General features: G+C 43.4%; 2 protein-coding genes across 5 annotated transcripts in view; both read left to right on the forward strand.

Annotated features, from left to right (window-relative positions):
• The window catches only part of LOC111598029 (nephrin), a 76,047-nt gene that overhangs the window by 38,594 nt on the left and 10,616 nt on the right, over positions 1-26,837 (forward strand). For 2 of the 4 annotated variants that reach the window (XM_023313054.2, XM_023313052.2), the window contains exons 9-20: positions 2,877-3,013; positions 5,105-5,258; positions 5,346-5,483; positions 5,811-5,975; positions 6,098-6,397; positions 6,453-6,734; positions 6,799-7,222; positions 7,422-7,588; positions 7,890-8,078; positions 16,877-17,028; positions 17,855-17,966; positions 23,486-23,679. In XM_023313054.2, the coding sequence (XP_023168822.2) occupies positions 2,877-3,013; positions 5,105-5,258; positions 5,346-5,483; positions 5,811-5,975; positions 6,098-6,397; positions 6,453-6,734; positions 6,799-7,222; positions 7,422-7,588; positions 7,890-8,078; positions 16,877-17,028; positions 17,855-17,966; positions 23,486-23,679 (2,414 nt within the window). Of the gene's footprint in view, positions 1-2,876; positions 3,014-5,104; positions 5,259-5,345; positions 5,484-5,810; positions 5,976-6,097; positions 6,398-6,452; positions 6,735-6,798; positions 7,223-7,421; positions 7,589-7,889; positions 8,079-9,327; positions 9,478-16,876; positions 17,029-17,854; positions 17,967-23,485; positions 23,680-26,837 lie in introns of all 4 variants that reach the window. The other 2 variants (XM_023313057.2, XM_023313056.2) reach the window with 2 other exon arrangements.
• Positions 13-1,169, forward strand: LOC111598030. Its single transcript, XM_023313058.2, has one exon. It carries the CDS (start codon positions 36-38, stop codon positions 1,152-1,154), a length of 1,119 nt encoding a protein of 372 aa, XP_023168826.1. The 5' UTR covers positions 13-35; the 3' UTR covers positions 1,155-1,169.

Raw genomic sequence — 26,837 nt, forward strand, 5'->3', positions numbered from 1 at the left:
TTTTGATAAACCGTTGAGTGTTGACTTGATTATCGATGACTTCGTATGAGCTTCCGGTGTGCCACTCGGTCAACTCGTTTGATTCTAGTGTGCTGAATGTGCAACAACCTCAAATAGATTCACAGCCAGACCCGCAGCCAAAAGCTGTACTGAAGAAGAAGAAGAAGAAGCCCAAAGTAAAACATGGAAACACAAGTCACGCCGAAATGTGGCGCGAACATCATAAACGAGTTCTGGGCATGGAGAGTAATCTCGATACGAAGGCTCCCGGCTATCCAGCCAGCCGCGTAACCGGCGTAATTGGGTTGCGCCGAATGGCATGGCAGTATATGGAACGTACCAAGAAAAACATCCAGATGCTTGTCGAATTATCAAAGACAATGCGCACGCACGGCGCCATCAATCCGTTTCGCTATGATCGTGTTTACACGATGTCAACACTGCCACTAATGCGGAAGACGCTCGAACGCATCGATTTGGAAAATCATGACATTGGTAAACGCATCCTGGACGTCACTAGCGAGATTGACACGGGCATCAAATCACAACGAAAATCGAAAAAGATTGAGACTAAAGAGCCCATTAAGCCGTTCCAGATGCCCAGCAAGGGTTTGGAAAAATACAAAGACTACAACATTTCGATCCCCACGACGGACAAGGACTGCTGGAATCTATTGCGTCCGCACATTTATGTGGACATCTTTCTGAAGGGGTCACGTCGGCTGGGTCGTGTGGTTGTCCAATTATATACGGAATCAGCTCCTATTGTGGTACTCCAAATGGTGCGCACCTGCATTTGCGACATGCACAACAAGTTCATCATCAAGCGAATCTTTCCCAATCTCTGGATGGATGTGGACTTGTTGGAGCATGACAATACAGACTTAAGCCAGCCACTGGAGTACGACGGCAAAATAATTGACCACGGCGCCTCAGCCTATGTGCTCTCTTTTAGCAAAGAATATCTGCAGGGGTTCTCCGGAAAAATCTGCTTTTCCATATCGTTCAAACCGCTTAGCGTTGCAAATGGTAGCCGCGTCGGCTTTGGCCAGGTGGTTAAGGGCAGTAAGATACTCGAGTGTCTACAAAGCTATGGTACCAAAAACGGCAAGCTTAGCCGCAGCCTGATATTCTCAGGCTGCGGCCTGCTCTAAATTTATTTAGAAGTCCAAAATTTCCAGTGATCATGTCAAAAGTGAATATATTTTCGGTCTTTTGCTAGAGACAAAAAATTAGATATTCATAATGAAAAGAAGTAGTATTTAATATATCTATATTTTTGATATTATTCAGTATCAAAACAGAAGATATCTTCTTTTTTAAGTAAATGTTAGGCTCTAGACGTTTTCTTTGAGTACATGTTCAAGCTATGACTGTTTTTCCTATAGTATTATCTCTTGAAGGACAATTTGCTAAGGGATTAGCGTAGGTTGGAGCTAGAATGGGTAGAATCAACAGAGCATGCATGATAGATGGAATAGAATTTGATGATTAAGTACTATTAGATGAAGTGCTCTTAAGAAGCAGCTCAAGAGTGGCTAACTGATGCTGAGACCAATTGGCTTCAGCACAATTAGAACTAATCTCACTGGTTTATTAAATGTGTTTTTACCTTATTTGAATTAAAATTTAATAAGCAAGCAAAATTTATCGCTCTTGTCTGTCTTATTCGCATTCTCAATCAGATTTTGTGCCTTCCTTTTTTGGTTTGGCTATTGTTTGGCAGCGAACTGTCATTAGCATCATTCAGAGTTTGAGTTCCAATCAGTTGGCAGCGCAACGTCAACGCCTGTCAATTTGTTAACTAAACTAGTTGCTGTTGCTGCTGCTGCCTTATTCTGTTGGCTCATGTCCAGTCTCATCTCTATTTGCCACGTTACAAACGAAGGTGTCTTAAACTCCATTATGCCATGTTCGACGTCACTCTTCATTTGCCTCAATTATAAGTGGACAGAGTGAGGAAAAAGCGCAAAACACGAGTACAAGTCAAACAGAGAGAGAGAGAGAGAGAGATAGGGAAGGAGTAGGGGAGTAAGGCAAGGAAGGCGAGTCAGGCTAAGAGCTCTGACAGTTCTCACTTCTGCATAACAAGATGCCAAGTTTTGGTTACAAGGCCCAGCACACAAGGCTTATTAATAATTGCGCTATTCGCTGGCCAATTTCTAGTTTCAGTCTTTGACTTATCCAGCGTGGCCAGCGGCAACAACTGGTAAACAAAGCCAGCTACTACTTGAAAGCCCTGTTGGTGGGCTGGCTGTTTGGTCGACTTATGTTGTTGTTGTCCACGCGTCCTTTATGTGCAGCGCTCCTGCAGCGCTAATTAATTTTTCTGACCAGCATTCACAAACAGCGGGGGCGGAGCCGCAACCCGACTGTGAGATTTACATTTATTACCCATACCCCAGGCCTGGGGCCAGTGCGTCCCCACTCACACTTGCCGCCTCTCTCTCTCTCTCTCTCTCTATCTCCCGCTCAGTGGTCGCTGACAAGCTGCAGCTGCCAGCTAGGACCATAGAATTGCTCCCCTTTCTCTTGCCCGCCAGCTGTTCGGGATTTTAGGCAAATTCAAGGCCGATGTGCCTTATGTGAATATATATGCTATATGCGTTGGGCCCTCGACATGCTTGTACTTTATGCGCGGCAAATTAAATAATTTTAATTTTTATTGTTTGGGCCCGGCTTCCTACCCTGCGCAGCGGTTGGTCCTTGGCTACGGATTCCTCTTTTAGTAGGCCATAATTTGCTGGCCAAGTTTCTTTTTCGCTTCCACTTTTCTCTTTTCTTTTTGGCCAACATTTGTTTTTCTTTGTCCTCTATGCTATGCTCTACGCTGACGCTTTTTCGCCTCTCTATCTATTTGTTTTTTTTTTTTGCAGATCCGCCCGCTCCGCCATTAATTTCGGGCTATATGGAAGGACAAATTATACCAGCCGGGTCGGTGCAAAAACTCCTCTGTGTGTCATCGGGCGGCAATCCGTTGGCAACGTTAACGTGGTACAAAAACGACAAACGGGTGAGTTTTTATGGATCTTCCTTGTCGTTATATATATATATATATATATACATATATATATATATATATATCTACTGGTTCACAAAGTGAAATGAGAGCATATTGGTTCCTTTGTGTGCTGTCTGTATTAAAGCAGCTAATGAAGCTGAAGCGTTGTGAGCTCAGCTTGAGAGACTTGAAATTGGAAATATATATTCACATAGTTTTCTTGTAGCATACAGATATCACATCAGATCTAGGCTAGGCTGTTGACTGTCTCTGTAGAGAAATTATATTACCACAATCACTAAGGGATGCTTGTGTCATTAACTCTGTAGATTCTCTCTGTATAGTTATCGAAACTCTAAGTTAAGAAACTCCAAAAGTGAAGACGTGACTAATAAGAAAATCCTGCCTTCCACAGCTTTAGATCTACAACATCAAGTCTTGCAGTTAGGTTTCGGTTCAGCTTCTAGCCAGATAGTTGCCCGCTCTTTGGGACATTGCAAATCTAAAAATTTTGCCACAAAAACGAGTATGCCAAAGTCAGTTAAGCAGAACAAACCTGATTTTTTTTTATTTGCATATGCAGCACAGTCACTAGTGCAATAGAGAGAGAAAATGTAAGCACACACAGACAGTTGGAGTCGTTATGCTATCAACAGCAGACAAACAACAAACATGCGCCAAACAATAATGGCGCTATTGTTGACCATTTCCGCTTCCGGTTTATGGGCTGAAAGTGCTAATAAGGCTGAAAGCGCAGCTGCAGATGGAGCTGGGGCTGAAGTTTGGTAGTCGCATTTTATCTGCAGCCACTTTAATGTCAGCGCGCCATGCATATCCTTTAGCACCTTTGCATAACTGATGCTGATGCTGATGCTGAAGCTGATGCCATCGAGCAATTGTCGTTGCCTGGGCTAAGCTCCAAAATTAAATCCTTAGCTGAGTTTGGCTGCAGCGGAAGTGGCCGCAAATGCACAGCTGTCGAGCTGTCGAGCTGCCGAGCTGCCTAGCAGCACAGCTGCTGCTGCATACTTATGGGCGTTGGCGTTGGGCGCAGCGATTTTTTCCAGCTGTAAACTTGATATGCAACAAAAAAGGCAACTAGCGACCGTCGACTGCTGGTTTTCTGTCACAGCAACGGAAACAAGCAACGGCTACACGCCTAGCCCTCTCTCTCTCTCTCTGTCTCTGTTCGTCTCTCTCTTGTTACCATCTTTATCACCATTGCGGTTTGCTTGCCATCTATCTCAGCCGTAAGGCGCTGCCTGCGGTGTCCTGTGCGGCTGCTCATCTGTGTGCACGCAGATTAAATGATATTTTATCAACAAAATTAAAATGCGCTGTGTTTTATGCTCCCAGCACTTCGGCACTGCGCCCGCCAGCTGCTCCCCCAGCTATCTGTCCGTCTGTCTGTCTGTGTCAACCTCTTTGCATATGCAGCACGCGGCCTCGAGTTGTTTTGCTTTTTACACACTGCGTGAGCTGCTCTTAGCTTTTAGTATGTAATATTATATACCCTGTATGTGCACAAGCAAAAGTAGTTTATATTGTTTACTTTAGAGCAGACAAACACGAATGCACACACGAGTCTAAAAGGTTGCTATCAAAAAGATTGTTATACACAAAAACCTTTGCCTGACTTCCTAGGTCCTTTGAGCCGAAGAAGCTAGAGACATGAAGCTTATCAGCTACTGCAAGCTTACAATTGAAAAGGACTATATAGTAAAGTAACAGCTATGCATAGATGCTATCATATATGCACTCATAAAAAGCCAAGAAACGTGGTATGCACGAGGACATTCATTAGGACAACCTCAAGCACGGACAGAGCTAGATGCTGTTGTTGCCTATCAGCAATATCTCAGCAATATGGTCTCGCCTAACATTTAATTTAGCTCGAAGATAAAGTTTGTCAAGATAAATAGAAATATTATGAAAGTTAGCCTGGAAATTTGCATGTTGCATGTGCCGTCCATTAGCAGCTGAGTTAATATGCATCTCCCTCTCTGTTTGTGTGCTCCTCCTTATATATTTATATATATTCATATATATATATATTTATATATAACTTGGCAATTTTTTACCTTTTGCCATTTGCTTTTGCAGATCAACTCTATAATTCGGGCCGCAGACAAATCAGTTTCGGCCGAAATAACTATTTTGGCCAACGTCACCGACAACCAGGCGCAATACCGCTGCGAGGCCGCGAACAGTGCCACAGAGATACCGCTCTTCGAGTCCACCACGCTGAGTGTACACTGTAAGTAGTTGTTGTTGTTGTTTGCCCGAGAAAAAAGTCGTTGAAGACGGCGCTCACGCCATTATTATCCGCTGGCTGTGCTTACAGTTGCGCCAGAGACGGTAAAAATACGCATTGAACCGGAAGAGCTGAGACCTGGCATGGAGGCAACCATCATTTGTGACTCCAGCTCAAGCAATCCACCGGCAAAGCTGTCCTGGTGGAAGGACGGCATATCCATTGAAGGTACGTACCAGAAGCATTGCAGATTTTGGAAGTTTGCCCAGCCGCCAGGGCAAGCCAAAGGCATGGCAAGGCATGGCATGGACTTGGCGGCGCCGTTGTCAAAATGGGCAGCTGCTGCTGCTGCTGCTGCACACCCAAGCAACCAGCTACCAAGCTGATGCTGATGCATTTTTTAAAGGCGTTTCCACGACAACATCCGGTCTGGTTGCCAGCCAGCCAGTCAACTGGCCCAGCCCAACGTCCAGTCAGTTCAGTCACTAAAGTAAAATCCCGCCCATTTTGTCTCTTTCATTGGCTGCTGCTGCTGTGCCTGCTTTTGCTTTACAGGCATTAATAACACGTCCAAGCCAGGTCTCTGGGGCGGCACAGTCTCTACGCTCGAGTTCAGGCTAAACATCACCCAGGAAATGAACGGTGTGGTCTACACTTGCCAAAGCGCCAACGAGGCACTGCAGCGCAGCGTTCACGAGGCAATCAGCCTGAATGTCCTATGTAAGTATTTAGTTCATCTCGATGTGCTAATTGAGCAATTAGACTCTGTCTGCAGTCTAATTCTCAATTTAAAATTCTCAAACTCAATGGAAATGAAATTCTAATTCGAAATGTATGCACAGATCGTCCCAAGTTTGTGCCGCCGCCGTCATCCACATCGGTGGGCTTGGAGGGTGAGTCGTTGCAGGTGCCGTTGCAGGCCAATGCGAATCCAACGCTAATTAGCTACACCTGGACAAAGAATGGCACGCCCATACCGCAGGACACCAGCGGCAGCATCTCTGCCGCCGAGCATCGCATCTTTGCCGACGGCGCTGTGCTCAACTTTACCAAGCTGCATCGCGAGGACTCTGGCATTTACTCCTGCACGGCCAGCAACTCGCAGGGCAAGGCGAGCATTAATATCACAGTCGTTGTGGAATGTAAGTAGCCTAATGCCAAGTAGAAGTGAATTCTATAGCCAGCTCCCTTGCACAGATGGCACCACCATCAAGTCTGTCTCGGAGAACATTATTGTCAATCCCGGCGAGGATGCCATGTTGTCCTGCAGCGTTGAGGGCAAGCCACTCGCCGACGAGCACGTCAAGTGGGAGCGTGTGGGCTACGATATGAAAGCGAAGACCACAACGACCTTCACCAATGGCACCGCCTATCTGCACATTAAGAACGCCCAGCGCGAGGATGTGGGCAACTTCCGTTGCGTGGCCGACAATCACGTGGCCAATCCGACCAATCGAGACGTTCTGCTCATTGTCAAATGTGAGTAGCTTAACAGTCAGGTAAATTACTTGCAGCTGCTAATTGTTAAGCTCCGGAATTGCAGTTGCTCCCGAGATCGCCAAGTCGCCGACGCTGCTGCGCGCCGCCAGCGGCACGGGCGAGCGAGGGCGTTTGCCGTGCCGGGCGCAGTCGTCACCCAAGCCGCAATTTATTTGGCGCCAGGATGGAAAGGATCTGCCCATCAATCATACATTCAAGTACGAGCTGGAGGAGCGTAAAATAGACTCGCTCACCTACGAGTCGTCGCTGATTGTGGAGAAGGTGGCGCCCGCCGACTATGGCGCCTACGAGTGTGTGGCACGCAACGAGCTGGGCGAGGATGTTGAAACAGTGCGTCTGGACATTACCTCGCAGCCGGAGCCACCGCTCAGCCTTAATATACTGAATGTGACCCATGACACGGTGACCGTTGCCTGGACGCCAGGTTTCGATGGCGGCTTGAAGGCCTCCTACCGTGTGCGCTATCGGTATGTACACACTTCCTGCTCTCTGTCCCCACTCCCTGCTCATGTCGTGCCTGAAGTGCATTCCATTGCAATTACTGCAAATGTCACGTGCACTAATGAAATTGTCCCTCATGTGTTTGCTACCTCTTCCACTGCATCTCACTCCCCCTCTCTCTCTCTCTCTCTCTCTCTCTCTCGCCGTCTCTATCTCTCATTGCAGCATGGCAGACCGCGAGCAGTATAAATATATTGACGGGTTGCCCAACAGTCACAAACTGACCATCGGCGGACTGCGTATGAATACGCTGTATCTGTTTTCGGTGATGTCGTGGAACGATTTGGGCCAGAGCTCTTACCTGCCGGATTTGACGCGTGCCCAGACCAAAGGTAAGCACCAAAGTATACCTCAGCAGCCGAGGCTAGCGCGCCCGCTGTCTCCTCCTGATTGATTGATTTATGCGCGCACAGCCATTTGGCATTTATGGTCATTCGACTGACAATGAAGTAGACAGGCTGGTCTATTTCCTCGTTCAGTGTTGCCCCCAGCGCGTTTTCTTCACTCAATCAATGATCTCTCTTTCCTTCAACGCTGCACTTAATTGGAATTGTATTATGGCGTGCGACAACGTCGAAAACTCCACCTAAAACATGAATATACATTGGATATGTGCACCGCCACCACTTGCAGAAGCGCCGCCACCCTCACAGCCGGCTTCCTCGCTGGGCGGTGGACCGCCAACCACCAGTCAGACACCGCTGGGTGGCACATCGGGCATGCTGCTTGTTGGCGTCGCAGCAGGCATTACAGTGGTGCTGCTCAACGTATTTGTCATCGGCTGTTGCCTGCACAAGCGCAACGAGAAGCGTCTGAAGCGAGGTACATCAACAACAACATCGACTCTTACCTCCTCTTGTTGTTGTTGCTGTTGCTTTTATATATGAAATTGACTTTATGATTGACAAGCCACTCATACACTGGATATATTTTCTAATGCTATTAATGAAATTGACTAATTGATTGATCGATGGATTGACAATCTGCTCATTAGCGCATATGTTAAACTTGTCATGGTGATTGATAGCTAGAAGTAGACTTGATTGACTGACTGATTGACAAGCAATACATCAATTTTATAGTGTAAACTGGGAAAATGGGAAATGTAGCACCGTTAACTATTTTTCTAATATAGTGAAGTAAAATTATTTATATATTTGGAATGCACCTGGTGATTGATTGACAATCAACGCATGAGTCGAGCTCAGCTTGGATCTAAGAAAACGCTAAATATATCGAGTTTCAAAGATTTTCTTAAAGATATACAAAATTTATATGAAACTGAAAAACTTTGCTAAGTGATTGATGGACTCTTAGACTGACAATCATCGCATAAGCTCAATGGCAGGAGCTAAGAAGCTAAATACAGTCAAATAAAGATTTAAAATACTTGAATGAAAGATATAGAAAATAGTCCGATTAATCATTTGGCTAACTGAATGGTTGACAATAACTGACAAAGCTCAATCGTTAGAGCTAACTTTTTAATATAGAAACCTTTTCAGTTCGATTGATAAATTCTTGGAAATCTCGTTTATTTTTGCAAAAAGCAAAATGGAAATGGAATGCGCAGAGTACTCGATAGTTGTGGCAACAGCTCGTAGATGACTTTAATTTAATTTCAATTTTTGAATACAGTTTCGCCGTTGCCAGTGCTGCGCCATGGTCTGCGTTCCTACGTGCCGCTGCGGTCAGCATCGGACGGCGCTAATTTCATTTGGCCCCGTCACATGTTGGGACTGCGTTTCCGCGTGCGCGCCATTGTGACTCCATGGCTACGTGATTTGCGTCACTTTTGCATGGGTTCCTTAACCGTGCCCAGAGTCACAGTCAGCTACGGCTGGAAGTAGGACGCCACTATACAGCCGACCCACTCGCACCACCCATTTGCCCCCGAAGCGCTGCTGCGTCATTTTTATTACGATTTCTCATTTCGTTTTTCGAATTTATTTATTGTTTTATTTTTACAAGCATATTTTCTGTTATTATTTTTTGTGTTTATGTTTTCATGGTCTCGTTTGGCTGACTTTGGTTTATTTTGACTTGCTGTCGCGACATTTTCATGCACCAGGAATTGAAATGCTGCCAGCCGAGCTAACGGAGGACTCCAGCAACACACCGAATCTGCTCATAATTGCCATCTCTCTGGCGGCATTCGGATTCCTCCTGGTCAATGCGGCGCTCGTCGCCTGGTTCTTTGTGCATCAGCGACGCAAAAAAGGTTCGTTGACATATTCCATGTTTTATTTTCCTTTTTATTTATTTTAATTCTTAATCTTTACATATTTGTTTAATTTTTATTTACTTGCAATTGTATTTTTATTTGCTGTGCGCTTGAGGCATTTGCCGATGTAAATTCAACTCTTTGAGCTCGTGAAAAGCCATTTCTCTGGCTGGGTATCTTTAGGGTTTTAAGTGTGGCATCCAGCAGCCACTTCCGTGACACCATAGGAAGCGAACGCGTTGTGCAACATCCGTTGCTCCCAGTGGAACGTGGACGTGGCCTGTTCACTTTATGATGCTCACTAAACAATTTCCTGCATCTACATAGATGATATATATATATCTATATATATATATATAGAAAGAGAGTTTGAGAGAGATAGAGAAAAAGAGATAGCTAGATAGATAGTCAAAGGTGGCTAACGTATAAATAGGTCTGGATATCGTATATGCGCTTCTTGTAATTTCCGCGAGAAAACCAAAGCTCGAGCGTGGCCAGAGGAAGCCAGCCAAGTCAAAGGGCAACAAAAAAAGAGAAAATAAGGAAAACGAAAAACAAACCGCTCTGAGCAGTCAACAAGAATATAATGATGACAGAAAATAATGATGCATCCTGGCAGCGGACAGCAGCCAACAGCCAGCAGCCAGCAGCCAGCGCACGACCCCGAGGTCCATGCCAAGTGCAACTGTTTATTGAACAACGACGTTGGCAGCCACCTCGTCCGGCTGCCCCCACCCCATTTGGCCGTTGGCGAAGACAAATGTGCATCGTTTTCTTAGCTGAACGCACAATCTTTCGGAAATCAGATTGCTCTGCTCCATCCACAGGCATTAGAGCAGGCAGACAGTCCGGCCAGATAGAGCAGAGAGCACGTGTTGGAAGTCCTGCGTCGCCTTGGCTGCTGCCTGCCGCTCAATTTGCAGCTAAAGCTGCAGATTGTTTATTAATATGGAATTATATTTCAACAGGCCAAGCGAGCGAAATATAAATATGAATCCCGATAGACAAATAGACAGTGAGACAGACGTCCGGACGGACGAACGGACAGACAGACCTAACGACCTATCGACCCAATCGACTCTGGAGCGTCGAAAAAAATGCAGACATTTCTTGGCAAGTCAGGTCTCAAAGACAAACCAAGCCGGAACGTGCAGAAAGTGTTAGCTGAGCGAGGCGAACAATTTCGCCAAAAGCTTCACAAAAATTCTTTTGGCCAAAGAATGAGCCGAGCATTTGGCCAGGCGTGCTAACCAAATTATTTTTAATTGAGCCAAATTTAGTGGTTTGACACGCAGCGAGCTCCAAAGCAGCAGCAGCAGCAGCCGCAGCAGCAGCATCTTCTCAATCAGACTCAAGTCCCAATGCAACGAAGCCGAATTATGCATACGCATTTGTACGTGAGCTCCTTCTGTGCCATCCCATAAGACGTGGCATTCCAACTGCCAGATGTCCTTCGCAACAGTCTGTACAGCTGTGCACATTCTTTTTCCTGCTCTCTCTTTGTGTCTGTCTCTCCCTCTGTTGCTCGCTATTTGCAGTTGTAATGTACGCTCATATACTTTTGGCAAACATTTGACTTATGAGTCGACTTTTTGCCCGCCAGCTTTTGACTTTTGACGGCTTAATGGGTCGCCTTGCATATGAATGCAAAGAGCAAAAGCGAAGCTGACGACTTTTTCGGCTTTGACTAGCTGTGAATGTGTGTGAATTTGTTAACTGACTAATTAACTGATTGACTGATTGATGATTAATCATAGGTCTAAGTTCCTAAGGCTGGAAAGTTAAATTGATTGAAATTGATCTAAGGGAATACTTAAAAGAAATTCTTGATTGATTGAACGTAATTCGTGGCAATTTGTGATTGACTGAATGATTGATTGACTGATTGACGATCAAAGTGTCATCTAATGTTGTCATACTAGAATTAAGGCTTATGTATTAAGTATAGTTAGGCACTAGGAAATTCTGATTGACTGATTGAATGATTGATTGACTGACAATCAAAGCTTCATATAATGTCATACTACTAGAAATAGTTGAGGTTTATGTAAGAAGTATATTTAAGCGTGATTGCTAGAAAATGTAGATTGATTGACTGATTGATCTTCATCTCTCTCTATCTCTCTCAGTCTCTCTGTCTATCTCTCTCTCGTTCTAACCCGCAAACCCGTAAATCAATATTGATATTTGATATTAATTTAGCTTATGGTATCATTATGATATTTTCTAGTTTGTAAATTTGATTAAAGAAGTTTGGAAATCCTTTGAAATAGAAAAAGGAAAAGAAAGGAAAAGCGCCGCCAGCTCTCGTTCAACAGGATCTGCAGCTGTAGCTTTTGTTTGCATCCTCGAATTCGGTCTGTGTGAAATGTAGGCCAAGATTTTTTGACATTATGAGCGCGCGGCACTCTCTGGCGGAGCATGAACTACAGCCGCAGGACATAAATAAGATATTTTTCTTAGAAATTCAGCTTGCTTTATTATACGGATACGGAAACGGGTTGGCTTGGGCTGGGCTATTGCTACGACTGCTGGCAATTTCTCTCTTATTTCCAGTGCACAGCTATGTTTGAACAAATGACGCGCTTGCATATGGATGCCAGCGCCGCCACCCACCGAATACCCTGCACAAAAGAAATTCATATTTCAAGTCTTAACAGCCGCTTGTTACAAGAACTGTTAAGCGAGCCAGAAAGCTGCTGCTACTCCTGCTTTCCAAGTAAACTAAAGTACAAAAAAAATGAAAACTGTCTACCCCAACAACATTTTTATGACAATGTTCGTTCGGCTGCTCCGCCGCCTTCGCGTCCCTCCATAAGCCGATAACTGACAATGCCCAAAAGCACTTTTTCTTCTATTTCTTTCTCTTTCTTTTTCTTTTTTTTGGCCATAAAGGAGTTGTCAGGGAAACTGGTGCGTCGGCCAGGATGACAGCGGTCGCTGGCAGGCGGGGGACCAGTGGACAGCTTTTAGCCTGAAGATAACTCTGCATATTTCAATGTTTTCGCTAGCGAAACTTGACTTGTGGACTGCCTGACTGCCTGCCTGACTGCCTGCCTGCCTGCCTGCTCGACTGCTGTTTGTTTGTTGTGCTCGGCCCTTTGGATATGCATTTTTAATGTGCATTTGCGCTTTTGTGTCCAAATGCCGCATGACGGAAAAGAAATTCATCCGCCTCAAACCAAAAAAGAACTCAAAACCCAAACTCCGAACCATAACCACGAGAGGAAGTCATCCGCACGGAGATAGCTAAGAAGATTTCGCTGTTGCCCGATAAACTATGCCAAAAGTCTGCGGTTGGCAGCTGGTCGGCGGTTCGGCAGTTCGGCTAGGTCATTGTACTCCAATGGACATTGGCAACGGCACACACACACACAGACAGCGATTCACACTCATATATCATTCTCATATGAGTTTTGTGCAGAATGCCATTTCTAATGTTTATTGGCTTTCAACTGGCCCACAGATGTGAAGTGTGCGTAAAGGAAAAGACCAAAGCAAAGGCAGTGCCACAGTTGCACAGTTGCACAGAGTGGAAATTACAAGACTAGACGGGGCTTACGTTAATTTGAGACTGGCAATGGCATAGTCAATGATGAAAATTCGAAAAACCAATGACAAATGGACAGTTGCTTAGAGCAAGAGACAGACAGAGAGAGAGAGAGAGAGAGATGGAGGGAGAGAGAGGTGAAAAGTAACTGCGACACCAGTGGAAAGTTTTGTGCCAACGCTGCGTTTGCCAGTGGCGATAAGCGTGAACTCGCTGCTCGCTACTTCAATATAAACGAAAAACCGCTTGACTTTGACACTCTTTAAACAATTGACTGCGGTCCCCGACTGCGCAGTGGCCATCGACTCTGGTAAGATAAGCACACAGCCTGTCAAACAATTCGGCGCCATCGCCGTTGTCCAAAAGTTTCAAACTTTCCTGCTTGCCATAGCTAACTGCCACATACTACATGCCACATATTTTTCGCTGAGACTTAAATACATTTTGCTATTTGCAATATTTGCAGCAACCAGAGGGCTTCTGGTCGACTGCTATATACACTGTAAACAGGAATACATTGCGTTGTAAAGCCTAATAGATGTTAGGAGGGGTGAGGTAAGAAGGGGAGAGGAATGAAGGAAAGTAAGAAAGAAAATAGAGGCTAAATTAAGAGAAGAGAAGAGAAAAGAACTGAAGTGAAAAGAAGAAAGGAGAATTGAAGAGGAGAGTTAAGAAGTGAAGAGATGAGAGTGGAAGAGAGAAAATAGATGAGAAGAGAAGGACATAAGGAAAAGAAAGCAGACAAAAGGAAACGAAGAAAGAAAGGGGAGAAAAAGAGGGCAAATTACAGGAAATTAGGCTTAAATTGAGGAGAGCAGAGATAAAAAATAAGGGATATGAGAAGAATATATAACAGAAGACTAGAGTAAGCAAGTGCCAGAAGAGACGAGAAGTGAAAAGCGAAAGGATAAAGGAAAAGTACAAATTCATGAGCAGAGATAAGAAGCGAGGAAGAGGAGCAGAAAGTATAATAGAAAATAATACAAAAGAGAAGAGATAAAAGGAAAGTAGAACGAAGAAATTCATGAGAGAGAAAAACAGAGAGACATCAAAAAGACGAAAGCTGTCCAATTAAATACAATTTGTCGATATGTTCCTAACAACTGCATTCCATCTTTTACTTCCCTCACTCTGTTCATACCTCCTCCTTCTCAATCGATTGTAGGGTATAAAAACTGCACACTTAGTCAATAAGTTTGCTCAACACTTGTGATTTCGAACAGAAGCTTTGCTCGCACACACTCAAAAAAAAGCTGTGAGAAGTCAAAGAATAACTGGCGGCCAGTTTTTTATATCTTTTTTGGTCCTGCGCTGCCAGCAGCTCGGCAGATTAAGAGAAAAACCTTCAAAGCAGACGTCCATGTCAACGGCCACGTCATTAACTGACCTGACGACCGCAAAAGCTGTCTAAGCCGTGTCATACTCGTGTATATCTATAGATACATACACACACACACATATATATATATATATATAACAAATATATCTTTATACGTATTTGTATAGCAAGCAAAAAAACGTTTGCTTTCTGTCCAGATTTTTCGGGCTGTCGTGGCATAAGTGCAAAATTTGTAATCTCTGTGTCCGTGTGGCGGCACATAAAGTGCAGCCGTAGCTATGTGGGCTGGCTCTACAAGTACAGTGAAGCCACCATCACAACAACAACAACAACGGGCACTGGATTATTAGACGGGGCAAGGCTTTGTCAATGCTAAGCCCGCCAGCTAACCTTTAATTCCAGCTGTCTATACATGGACCAAGTCGAGTCACACAGAAATGTTTAGTTGAGCTTACCTTCGGCTCTTGCTGTGTATTTATGACGTGTGCATTGATTTCTAATGGAATCCATTAGATAAATTTGTAGCTGAGATCAAAAATTGAGTTTATATTGTCTCTATGTCTCAGTCACTCGATGGAAGGCTGAAGATGGAAGATGGAAGATGGAAATTTGAAGTTGGAAGCTGAAAACTTCTCGCTATATAATGTATATAGTGTACATATATTATTCAATCAATCAATCAGTTCTATTTTTTTTCTCAAACCCGATTTGTCATAGACCGCAAATGAACTCAATAATTTCTAGGGTATTTCACACAGCGACATCTGGAAGCCCCACATTCAGTTCCTGTTGAAGTTAATTGTGGTTGTGTTGCTCTGGCTTTGCTGTTGTTGTTTTTTTTTTTTATTTTTTGCTGCCGCCACGTGTCATCATAAATAAAGTATGTTAAAATGGCTGGCAAAGCAAATATTTTTAATTCACTAAACTATGAATGCAATCGGATAGTTGTGAATTGCGAGTGGAGTGTGCAGGCCTGACCTCTGACCCCGGGCAACATACATGTTTTATTTACAATAAATACGTAAAGGTGTCGACACAACAGTCAGCCGGGATACGCACCACAATTGACGGCTCGCAATTAAATGCAATTTACATTTTCCATTTTTTGTTGAAGAAGAAAGGAAAGGTAGATAAAATAAAAATATATATAATATAATAATATAATATATATAAATAAAAGTTTCAAAATTAAAAATAAAAAAAAAACGTGAGACAAAAGAGTTAAAAAAATGGGAGCAGAACTAGTTGAAAGCAACAGCATAACTGTGGGAAATTCGAGCTGCCACGCGCCTCGTAACTGTATATACATCATGTTTCATCTAACTACTGAAAAGTGCCAACTGTGAAAGGTTTCTAAGAGACTATCAAAAGCTTCGCAAAGTTTAGACTAAATAATTGTATACAAAAGCAACAGCAACATAAATTTATATATATATATATATTTATTTATTTATTTATACCTGCATAATTCTATATATTTATACATTTTTCAAAATATATATTCGAATATTTTCTTACATTATTTTTTCAATTTCTTTGTATTTTTTTCAACATGTAACCTGAACACCTGCAACTGAATGAATGACGAATCACTCAACTTAATGCTGCTGTCGCATATGGATATGAAAACAACAAATGCACTCAACGAACTCACACACATACACACACACACACACACTCTCACGCACATTGACTTTGTGTAAAACACGTGTTAACCATGTGGCGCGGTCATTTTGTCGTTGCCATTTGTGAAAATGTGCCATGAATCATTTAATGGCATTTTATATACAAATTTAATTGCATTTTCACTCGTGCCGCCCGCGCGCCACTCGCTCTCCGCCGCCTTGTCACGCATCGCCAAAAACTGGACATCGCATGCATTGATTTTAACCCTTGACCACGGCCAACAAAATGCACGTTGGCGACTCTGCACCAAAATGTGAATAATTTAACGGAATGCCTGCTCCAATCCGCATGCCTCAACCCTGATCCCTTCACCCATTCGGATCCCTCCTATGCCACATTTATTTCTGCCGCCGCTGGCGAAACATTTGCTTGCGCTGCACTTTGACAATCTTTGCTATTTGCATTTGATTTGCATTGCCTGAAACTATGCCCACTGCCGCTGCCACGACCACGACCACGACCACGCCCACACCCCTGACATTTACAACAAACACCCGCTATATCCGGATAACTCGCATCCCCCACTCGCTCCCGCTCTCGCTCTCTGTCTCTGTTTCTCTTTCTGCATGGCCCGTGCGGTGTTCCAAATGACTGGCGTACTGCGCACCACCGACTGCCCGCCCGCACCACCGCCCAATCAATTTTCGGCATGTCACTGCCAATTACACCTTTTCAATATTTGCGCCGCATACTTTCTACCTACCTATACCTATACTTTTTTTACTGCGCTGCCTGGCTGAATGTCTGTGTCCTCTGTCATCCTGATCCCCCGCCACCTGCCCGCGTGGCGCTCGCTCTGTGTCTGGATGTGGCGCATCCAGTGGCGGAAACTACAAATCAACCAGGCAAAACGGCGACCATCGAAATGTACGCGCCCAGCTCGTACAATGACACCGTCACCGGCGAAACGTTGTCCAGCGTTTCGGAGAAGAGCGAGTCCTACTCCAATGAGGGCAGTCAACCGGAATATATTGTGAGTATGCCGCCACTTTTTAGCCCAGCTATAATGTTCTCAGTGTTTTTTTTTCTGCTGTTCTACATGAATATGCAATTTGTGAACGCGATTGAGTACAATGGGTCCAAAAAGTTGTCTGCTTGTCTGGCTGCTGCTGCTGCCACTGCTGGAGCAGTTAGCAAAATATAAAAAATTGTATGCCTCTCTTAAGTTATGGCCAGGCGCTCGAAAATTACAACTCTCAAGGCCGGAACTGGGGATTGGCTTGGGTGGCGACTGTTGACATCGAGGTCGCCGGAACTGGTAGGCAGTCAGTCAGGCAGTCAGCCGGATGCTGGCAACCGGCAGCCAGCTAAGACGTTGTGATTAATTACGCTCAGCTCAGGATAATGATGAGCAGCGGACTCCGAAATGTACCAAAAACCGAACCGAATTCCGAAAATTGCGAACCGAAAGCGAACCGCGGCGCTCGAGCTGCGCCAAACAAATCGTTTCAAATTATTAAAATCATTTATTATGCGCGTAATCTGACTTGCCACAAAAACTGCCGCCTAATGTTGACTGTTAACTGTACAGCGTCATCTTGCCGCAGTCTGGCCGTGGGGCGTGCCATAAATCAAAGTTGCGTATACGCAGCGTGCGACGCCCTCGACGAAGGTGTCGCGCTGTCAATTCAACTTTCAACGCCTTCCGAAAAAAACAAAAGCTTAAGTAGAGAGTAATTACGAAAACACGAAGCACTTCACAAACAGACCAGAGACATGGGCGGGGCGAGTTACTCTTACATGCATTGCATTTATACTCAATGTTTTCTCTCTCTCTCTCTCTCTCTCTTCTTCTGCAGGACGAAGCACGCAAGAAGGCGACATCGACATATCTGGTTGAGAGCACGGACATGCCACCGCCCAGATACCAAAAGGATGGCACGCTGCCAGCATTATATCCAAATAATATGGGTAAGTCAAGATCTAGCTGACCAGATAACAGATAATGAATGTGCAGACTGTGAAAAAAACAAGTAGAAGTGCTTCAAGCGGGAGTGCTCGACTAGCAAATACCCGAAAACTATTATGAATAGCATCCATACGTGTCTCAGTACCAAAATGTTGGAGTTTACTATTTGAAATGGAGAACGGGTTGGCTTATATAAAAGATTAACTATGCACAATGTGCACAGCAAAGTATTAAAGAAAAATAATTAAATATTGAAATAAACTTCTACTAATTATAGCTATTAAACATGTCAAGTCCCTATCTAAAGGAGTTTGCGAGACCTCATTCTGTTACTGTTACGCCTTCTTCTGCCTGTTTTAGATATACCCGGCATGGCCCTTTAGAGGGCATAAAAGCGAAACTAGAGCGAGATAGAGCAGAGCACATAAAAAGCATTTTAGATAATTAACTTTTGGCTACGGGAAAAAAAAACCAAAAACGAAAAGAACCCAAAGCAAAGCAAGTTGAGAGTTGCACGCGCTGTCAGCACACGTCAAGGCAAAGTCCTTGGTGCAGCTGCAGCTGCAGCGGCAACAGCAACTGCCACTGCAACTGCAGTTGTTGCCTGATTTGATGGCAATGATTGCAATCAGAGCTAAAAATAAAAGCGATGTAAAAACGGATATCGGCAAAGATGCACAGAGCAACTAAGTGCGCGAGCGTCAGATGAAAATTCAATTTGAGTGTGCAACATCTCCATCTTAATTGTAATTGAGCAGCAAAGTTTTTGCCAGTCTTGATTTTCAATTGACTCAAGAGTGTGTGTGTGACTGTGTGTGTGTGTTTGACCACATCCCGATGCCGAGTCAGTCGCCAGCTACGAACACTAGAAACCAAATCACGTTTCGGTTCTCTGCTAATTTAAGAGTGCGTCACAATTTAAGAATATCGTTTATCAAGCCGCATGAAAATGAAAAAATAATAAAACTCAAGCATGGAGAGGGAGAGAGTGAGTGGGAGAGTGGGCGAGTGGGCGAGTGGGCGAGTGCCAGAGCCAAAAGTAGAAGAAATAAGTAAAAACAATGGACGTATTATAATAACATTTCAGACTGAGACGGCAGCGAAGACAACGACTGAGGCACTGCTGAAAGCATCGCGCGCAACTGCATTTCAAATGCAAAGCGCAAAAATAATAAAAATACATTAGCTGCAAACTTTTGCTTTTGTTTTTGGGTTTGCTGCCGACTGTCGCGCTTCTCTGTGCGCTGCTGAATATCAAAAATACAATTACCTTATGTCAACGAATTTCGACAACTGAAGGCGCCAAGTGGAGCATACTTCAAAAGTGTCAGCGGCAACAACAACATCAAGAAGAATAAGAAAAAGTGAATTTGAAATGCATTAGACGACTACGAAATACACTTGCGGGCAGAGCAGCTGTTGACCAAACATGAGTGTTACTATTTTCGATAACTATATTTCAGCAGCAGCTTAAGTTATGGATGGCATTCAGTTTTAGAATTGTTCCATAAGTTGTGCCATAAAATCGAAAAACATTTTCATAAAACTTGATCGAAATTTTAACTCAAATTTGTGCATTGCTCAACTTGGCTTCAATTCCCACTATATTTGAGACATATTTTTAAAGTTACAATATAAATGAACTCTTTGATATCTTAGGTCAATAAACAGCTCAAGATAGATGCGATAGGAAGATAATGTAAGAACTTGTGTTGCAGAGGATCTAGAAAAGGGAATGCTGCGCCAATATTTGTTGGTATAATGAGAGTACGCATATATAGCCTATAATATCTACATTAGTTATATTACATATAAGTTAGATGCAAGCACAAGCCATAATTATTCGAAATCTTCTCATAGATTTATTGCCTAAACTTGAGCTACAAATATAATAAGAAAATATTTGAAGCTGCGCATACTTTTTGTCAAAATAATCATGCCGTTTGGCAGTGTATTCAAAGAGCAAAAACATTTGATAGCGTTTGACGCTGAGAGACACGGACTTGCCACAGATAAACTCAGATGGAGCTCGAGATGGAGCAGGAGACGGCGTCGGCTACAGTGCGCGTAATTATGTATGCGACTGCGTGGTAAAACAACAACAACAAAAGTGAAAGAAAAGCAAAAAAAAACGAAGAAAATAAACGAAAGAACAACACGAAAAACCACATAAAAACACGAACACGAAACGCGAGCACAAAAGGCAGGCGAGAGAAACGAATGAAAGAAAAAGAAGATGTGAACGAAAAATGGCTCGTGGCATAAAAATTAAAATGCTTGCCGGAAGCTGAAGCTCAAACAAGAGCCCCAAGCATGGGTAGCGTGTGGGGTAGTCAGCACACATATACATATGTACAAGCACACACACACACACACACACGCACATACATGCATTTACACAACTTGTCTTGCTGTTAGTTGTTGCCACCTGCTGCTGCTGCTGCTGCTGCTGCCGCCTCAATTGAGATCAAATAATAGATGAGCAGCAGCAACAACAGCAACCCAAGGTTTCCCTACAACGAACCAAACACAACCACCCTCCCCCATTTGATGGCCATTGCATTTAAGCCAAATAGCAAACTGTGAAGCGCATTTTTAATGAGATACCATTCAAAGCGCCACCCTGTTAATGAGCAAGCCGCACGAAACGGAAGGCCCAGCGCCATCTGCAGGCGATTTGCCGAACTACAAGTGTGCAAATATGCGACAGCAAACAGTAAATGCAGAAGAAGAGACAAGCATTAAATGAAAAGCCAAGTTCTGCTCGATTTCCATAGACTCTTGGTCAGCCTCAAGCGAAGCAGCGCAAATTTTGATATTCCTTTTTCGCCTACTCCTGCTGTAGAGATATATGCTTATAGCTAATACTTGGGAGTGTCCTGTAATGTCCTATAGTATACTATACACAGACATATATACATCACAGACATATAATCATTATACGTTAAAGTCTTCCCACAACTCTGGCAAATAGATATATTATTATTATTATTATTATATTATTTTTATATTATTATTATATTATGTATTATATATTATATTATATATTATATTATTATTATATCATTATTATATTATTTTTCTTCTTCTTCTACATTCTCCTCCCTCGTCTGCATCTTTAATTCTTCTCTTCTTATCTTTTGTTTTCTTTAATCCATATTTTTCTTCTTCTTTAGCTTTTCTTTTTCTTCCTTCGTTCTTCTTTTCTTCTTTAGTTCAGCTTTATCTTCTTCGTCTTGTATTTCTTTAGCTCTTCTCTTTTTTCTCCTTTAGTCCATCTTTGTCTTTTTTTCTTTAGTTCATCCTTTTCTTCTTCTCTAATTCTTATTTGTGTTCTTCTTCTTACAAAAACATTAAGCCTCCAACTCGAACTCTTTAACTTTAGTTAAGCTTTTAGGAACTACGAAAAGTTGCTCTAAACTTCAACAGAATGAGCCTTAAAGAACTTCTCGACTCTCCCTTGACATTACAGCTCCAACTGCACTATATAGCACGATATATATATATATATGTATATATATAGGAGCAATCGCATTACCTTGTACTCTCTCATTAACTATGCACAATATACTTTCGACCAAATAATTGCCTTTCAGCAAGGCTATTAATATGAAATGAGTGTTGCCTGTTGATATATGGATATGTATGCATTGTGTGTGTGTGTGGGTGTGTGATATATGTGTTGCATGCGTGGCATGCATAGTTAGTTAGTTGCAAGTATCTGGCCAATTATGTGCATTATATATGCACAAAAGTGAACTTCTCCTTCTTCTTCCGTCTCTTCGTCTTTTTCTTTTTGAAGCTGCTCTGATTTTGATTTAGCTGTAACTGGCAATTGGTTAGTGCGGTTTCAGCTGCTGCTGCTGCTGCTGCTCTTGCTGCTGCTGCTGCTGATCGAAAAATCAATAATTCATGAGGACACCCTATGCTGCGACCTCCTTTGAAGGTGCTACTACTGACTCCGGCATCGTCAGCGCCTCCGCCACCGCCACCACCTCCACCCCCGCCTAGCCAAGGCAGTAATACACTTTGTATTACACACGCATACACAATACGCATATGCAAAGTAAACAAGCCACAAAATGAACATGGGAGCCACGTAAGCAGCTCAGCTACAGCCATGGCTACCACCGCTACCCTCCTCTCTCTTTCTCTCTCGCCCACTCTCCCCGTCTGCTACACACTTTTTCGTTTCCTCTGTGGGGCGTCTTCGATTTGTCTGCTTGTTTGGCAATGCCACAGCCCGCAGCTTGCTGAAGTTTCTTAACAAAATTATTGTTGCCTACATTTGAGCGCACGCTGGAATTTGTGCCAAAATATGTGTCAGTGTGGGTGTGTGTGTGTGTGACTCGTTGTCTAAGTCTATTTTACAAAATTACAAATTTGTTACGTTTGTGGCTTTCACGCCTTTACGAATGACAGCCAAATTTGAAGTGGTTAAGGCCCTTGCACAGATATGTGTGTGTGTGTGTGTGTGTGTGTGTGCCACCAGATAATTTGTCTTATCATAAGTAGATGCCATAAATAGCTGGCAATGGCAGAGCTTGTATTGGTTTTCGCCACTGATTTACCTAGCTGAACTTATCACAGCAACACCTGAGTCTCTTATCACCTGTAAGTGCTGCTGCAACTGCAATTAATGGTTTTCGTTTTATGCACTTCCAAACGTTTGCACAGCAAATGAACCAGAAAGCAGCAAAATGTTGCACCTACGTGAAAACGCAAACGCATGTCTAACAGGATGAGCAGCAGCAGGGGAAGGAGCAGGAGTCGGACGACCAACAGGAGGAGCAAATGCAATGCAATTCGAATGTTGAATGGAGGCTACGTGTGCATTTCCACAGCTCAATGTGCAGCTAGTATGTGTGTGTGTGTCTTAGTGAAAAGTCTTTGCCATTTTTTTCTTTTTGTAGCCAATGCGGCTATAAATGTGTCATTTGCAGCAAACAAATTGCATTTGTGCTGCAGTTCATCTGCGGTTTGGCTGGAGCTACGTGCAACAGCCCCAACTAAATACATAATACTCGTTTATGGCCTCAAAACAGCTAAATTTATACACATAACGATATTTTCTAAGCTGCCAAGACACAACTCATAGAACTTATAGGTTCATATCCGTGTGTAGAGTGGGTCAACATTGATTTGCATGCAAAACTTGTTGAGTCTGGTGCGAAAACTGCTGAAATTATAGATATATGTATACATATAAATATATCTATAATTATAATATAATAAATAAATATATTTTTAAATAAATATATATATATATATATATGCCACGCCTACCAAGGTTTATGCCTCATCATTCTTATCAATCTAAAGAAGACGTGAAGCATGAAACTTTATGAAACATAATTCAGATTTGCCTGATTTCTCAACTCTCTAGCCTGAACAGATCTGCAACAAAACTAATATACCCTATTCTATACTCTACTCTCCATAAGAAGCCATAATCACATATTGCTCTGAGCTATTCACACATAACTAATTAATCTCTCTCTATCTCTCGCCCTGCTTACAGTCAATGCCTGCACTTTGCCACATCCGCGGCATAATAATGGCCATGCCGCTGCCATTGCCGCTGGTCATATGACGCGCGACGATCAGATGCTCATCAGCAAGGGCGTCTACATTCCGTCCCCATCGCCAGCACCGCCGCCGGATGGCTCCTACTACAACATGAACAGCGAACGATATCTGTCGTATCCACCAATGGTGAGTGCACACAAAAGCTTTATGTTTCTTATCTCCGATTCACTTGCCATATCACGCCTGGTCGCTTCTTTAAGACTCGACGGGATTAAGTGCAGCTGCAGCGGCAGCTTCAAGCTTCAAATGCTGCCGCTGCGAGGATGTTAATTGCCCGCCTAGATCCGTAATATCGTTCCTTTTTGCGCTTATGGCTAGTCACGGCCAAGGATTAGTTCGCGCAATTAGTTGCAGTTTTATGCACGTTTCCCAGCTAACACACACAGACACACACCCGCCAGTCCGTCGCCTTAACAAATCCTACTCCATTTGCATCGCTCTGCAAGCGAGAGGGAGCCACTGCACACTTACACATACATATACTCGCATGCACTTAGAGAAAAAGCAAGTGGGAAAGTGCTAGAGCTCAAGTAAAACTTAAAACCCAAATAAGGGAAGTAGACAATCGAGAAAAATAACTGTGCTAATTAAGCATACTAGATTTGATAAGTACTTTAAGACGTAGCAATTTCAGCTTTGAATAGCTATACATATGTGCATACACTGAACATTTTTTGTGCGTGTTTTTGACTTCAAAATCATATAAAAAAAATCGAAAATTTCTAAACAACATTCAAAGGTTTTTCTATTCTATACTCTATAGAATTTCTTCAAGTGTAATAACATTTCTCATAAAATACTTTATCTCCTCTGACTGCAATTTCTTGCAGTGTAAATACTAATGCACATGTTAGCTATATATGTACAGAGACATATACGCAGAGATATATTCGATCAGGCTGTTGGGGTAGCAGCCACGTGGCATGTGGCATGTGGCATGTGGCAGCTGCCAATGTGCGCTGAGCAGAATGGCTGCCAGTTAACTCGGTTCGACTTTTATAATCCGCGTGCCGCATGCAACGCTCCAAAGACAAATGACAAACTCAAATGCATTAAGCTGCAGCCCAAAGGGCAGACTGGGAGGCGAGGGCGGTTAGAGGGCGTGGCAGCATAACATATTGGGTAAGTTGGCAACATGGGAGCTGCTGCTGTTGCTCTGTTGTTTGCTGCTACTGCTGCTGCTGCTGCTGCTGCTGTTTGTACTTGCCAAAGTAAACATTATTTTCTCAAGACAACAATTTAATATTACTCATACGCAGCGTGGAGCGTGAATCGCTTATGATGACAAGCTCCACTCGTATTTCATGCGCCAGAGTCTTAAAGCATATTGAACTTGTGCTCAGATTTTCATATCTCAAATATGCGCTTGGCCTTCATTTGTTGCCTTTCACCGATTTTTGTGGCATGCCACGCTATCTGACCAGGTCGACAGCAACAGAGGAAAATGGCAATGCCCACATGACACATCATTGGCATCTACTTGTCGCATTAGGGTAAACCAATATAAATTCCACAAATTCACAATAAACAGGGCAAAATCAATTTTCGAAATTTATTGCCCACGTTTTCCATTTGGAGGTATCACAACTGCTGCTGCTGCTGCCGTTAAAGGGGTGTAAATGTGACAAGTTAAGACGACACTCAATGCGTCTGACACGCCAGCCAGCGCCAACCCAGCTCCAGTTTTGACCCGAGCCCAACCCAGTCGACTGTCAGCTGGCATTTTATGTCGCTGCGAGGCCAATAATTGTATAAATTAGATACGAACGAAATGCAGTTAGCAGACAGACACTCTCTCTGTGTGTGTGTGTGTGTGTGTGGATCCCTAAAGGGCTGTCGCCAGCTGCATGGCACACACACACACACACTCGTTGGCCTGCCTAATGGCGGCTAATGTAATAATATTTATGCTAGCTGCTGACCATTTTTATGGGCTTTATGCTTTATGCGATTTGGCCAGTTACTCAATTTCAGCTAGCAGCAGCGAGCAGCGAGCAGCCAGGGCGTTTCTTGTTTACTCTGGATAACAGTTAAATGATGAAGAGTCGTGCGAGATAGAGGGGGAGAGTGAGAGCGAGAGAGATATTATATCTGAGGACAGCTGCAGGCTTTCTCTGCCACAATTCTCTATTGCATGCACACATGTTCATTCAGTCATTCAGCATGGGACGCAAAACCTTTTGTTTGCGGTTTTTAGTCAACTAGGGAGAAAAATTCAATTTCGGTTTAGTTGGCCAACAATGGCACTTTATATATAAGTGTGTGTAAGTATGTGTGTCTGTGTGTGTGCCTACACGCTCGGGAGAAAGGTCTGCTGGCTCTTGTGAGAGCCCACACACACATAAGAAATGTTTTGTGGAGCCAAATTGAATTATTTGATAAACATCATTAGAAAAATTACAAAATATATAGAGCACTCAGCATGCGGCAACAAATCACGAGAGTCAGCGCCAGAGCGAGAGCGAGCGAGAGAGAGAGAGCGCGCGCGGCACAGCTGCGGCTTTTTTTTCTTATTTCTTAAACATTTGCCCAGCACTAAATTACTTTTTGGTGCACAGATGTCCAGTCGTTGCTCGCTGCTCTCTACTCGATGCTCGACGTTCGATGCTCGATGCCCGCTGCTCGCACCACTCAAACCTAAATGAATAAAAACAATTTTGTTGTAGTAAATCAAATTAAATTTCAATCGCATGCTTGACAGCTAACAAAAAGGATTCATTCCCAGTCGCCGATGACACTTCACCCAGCCAACCGAAACGAGCAACAACCATTGGACACAAATGTGGCCACAGAAACGGCACACGCTGCGTATACGCAATATTGCAGCTTATTTAACAATACTAACAAGTTTTTTTGATAAGCTCTTCAGCCAACAATCGAGCTTAAAACTGCGAACTCTATAAATGTTAGTTTTAGCTGCAGCTAAAAGAAATCACAGGTCGGAAGTGCTCGACGCGCAGATACCCTGACTTTCGACGCAGTACACTTCCAAGTGTATCATCTAAATAAGAGCTTGGGCTTCTGACAGCCATATATTCCACATACTATATAGTCCAAGACTCTACTCTTTGACATAAGCTAAGGTAGTCACAGCGCAAGGCAGACGAACCGCAGGGCATAGAACGACTCTGATTGACTCGACTCGACTAGAACGTTTTAGGTTGTAGTCCTCATCTAAAATACATACATTTACCTGAGGGCAAGCACAGCTACTGCTGCCTGTTATATACAACTGCAGAATACCTTTATGGAACTACACAGCAATTGCAATACGTGCATAATGC

This window comes from Drosophila hydei, unplaced genomic scaffold (genome assembly GCF_003285905.1).
Source record: "Drosophila hydei strain 15085-1641.00,03,60 unplaced genomic scaffold, DhydRS2 tig00008130-arrow-arrow-pilon, whole genome shotgun sequence".
NCBI classification, from domain to species: Eukaryota; Metazoa; Arthropoda; class Insecta; order Diptera; family Drosophilidae; genus Drosophila; species Drosophila hydei.

Coding starts and splice junctions, on each gene's coding strand:
- LOC111598030 (XM_023313058.2), top strand. CDS start 36: ATGACTTCGTATGAGCTTCCGGTGTGCCACTCGGTCAACTCGTTTGAT.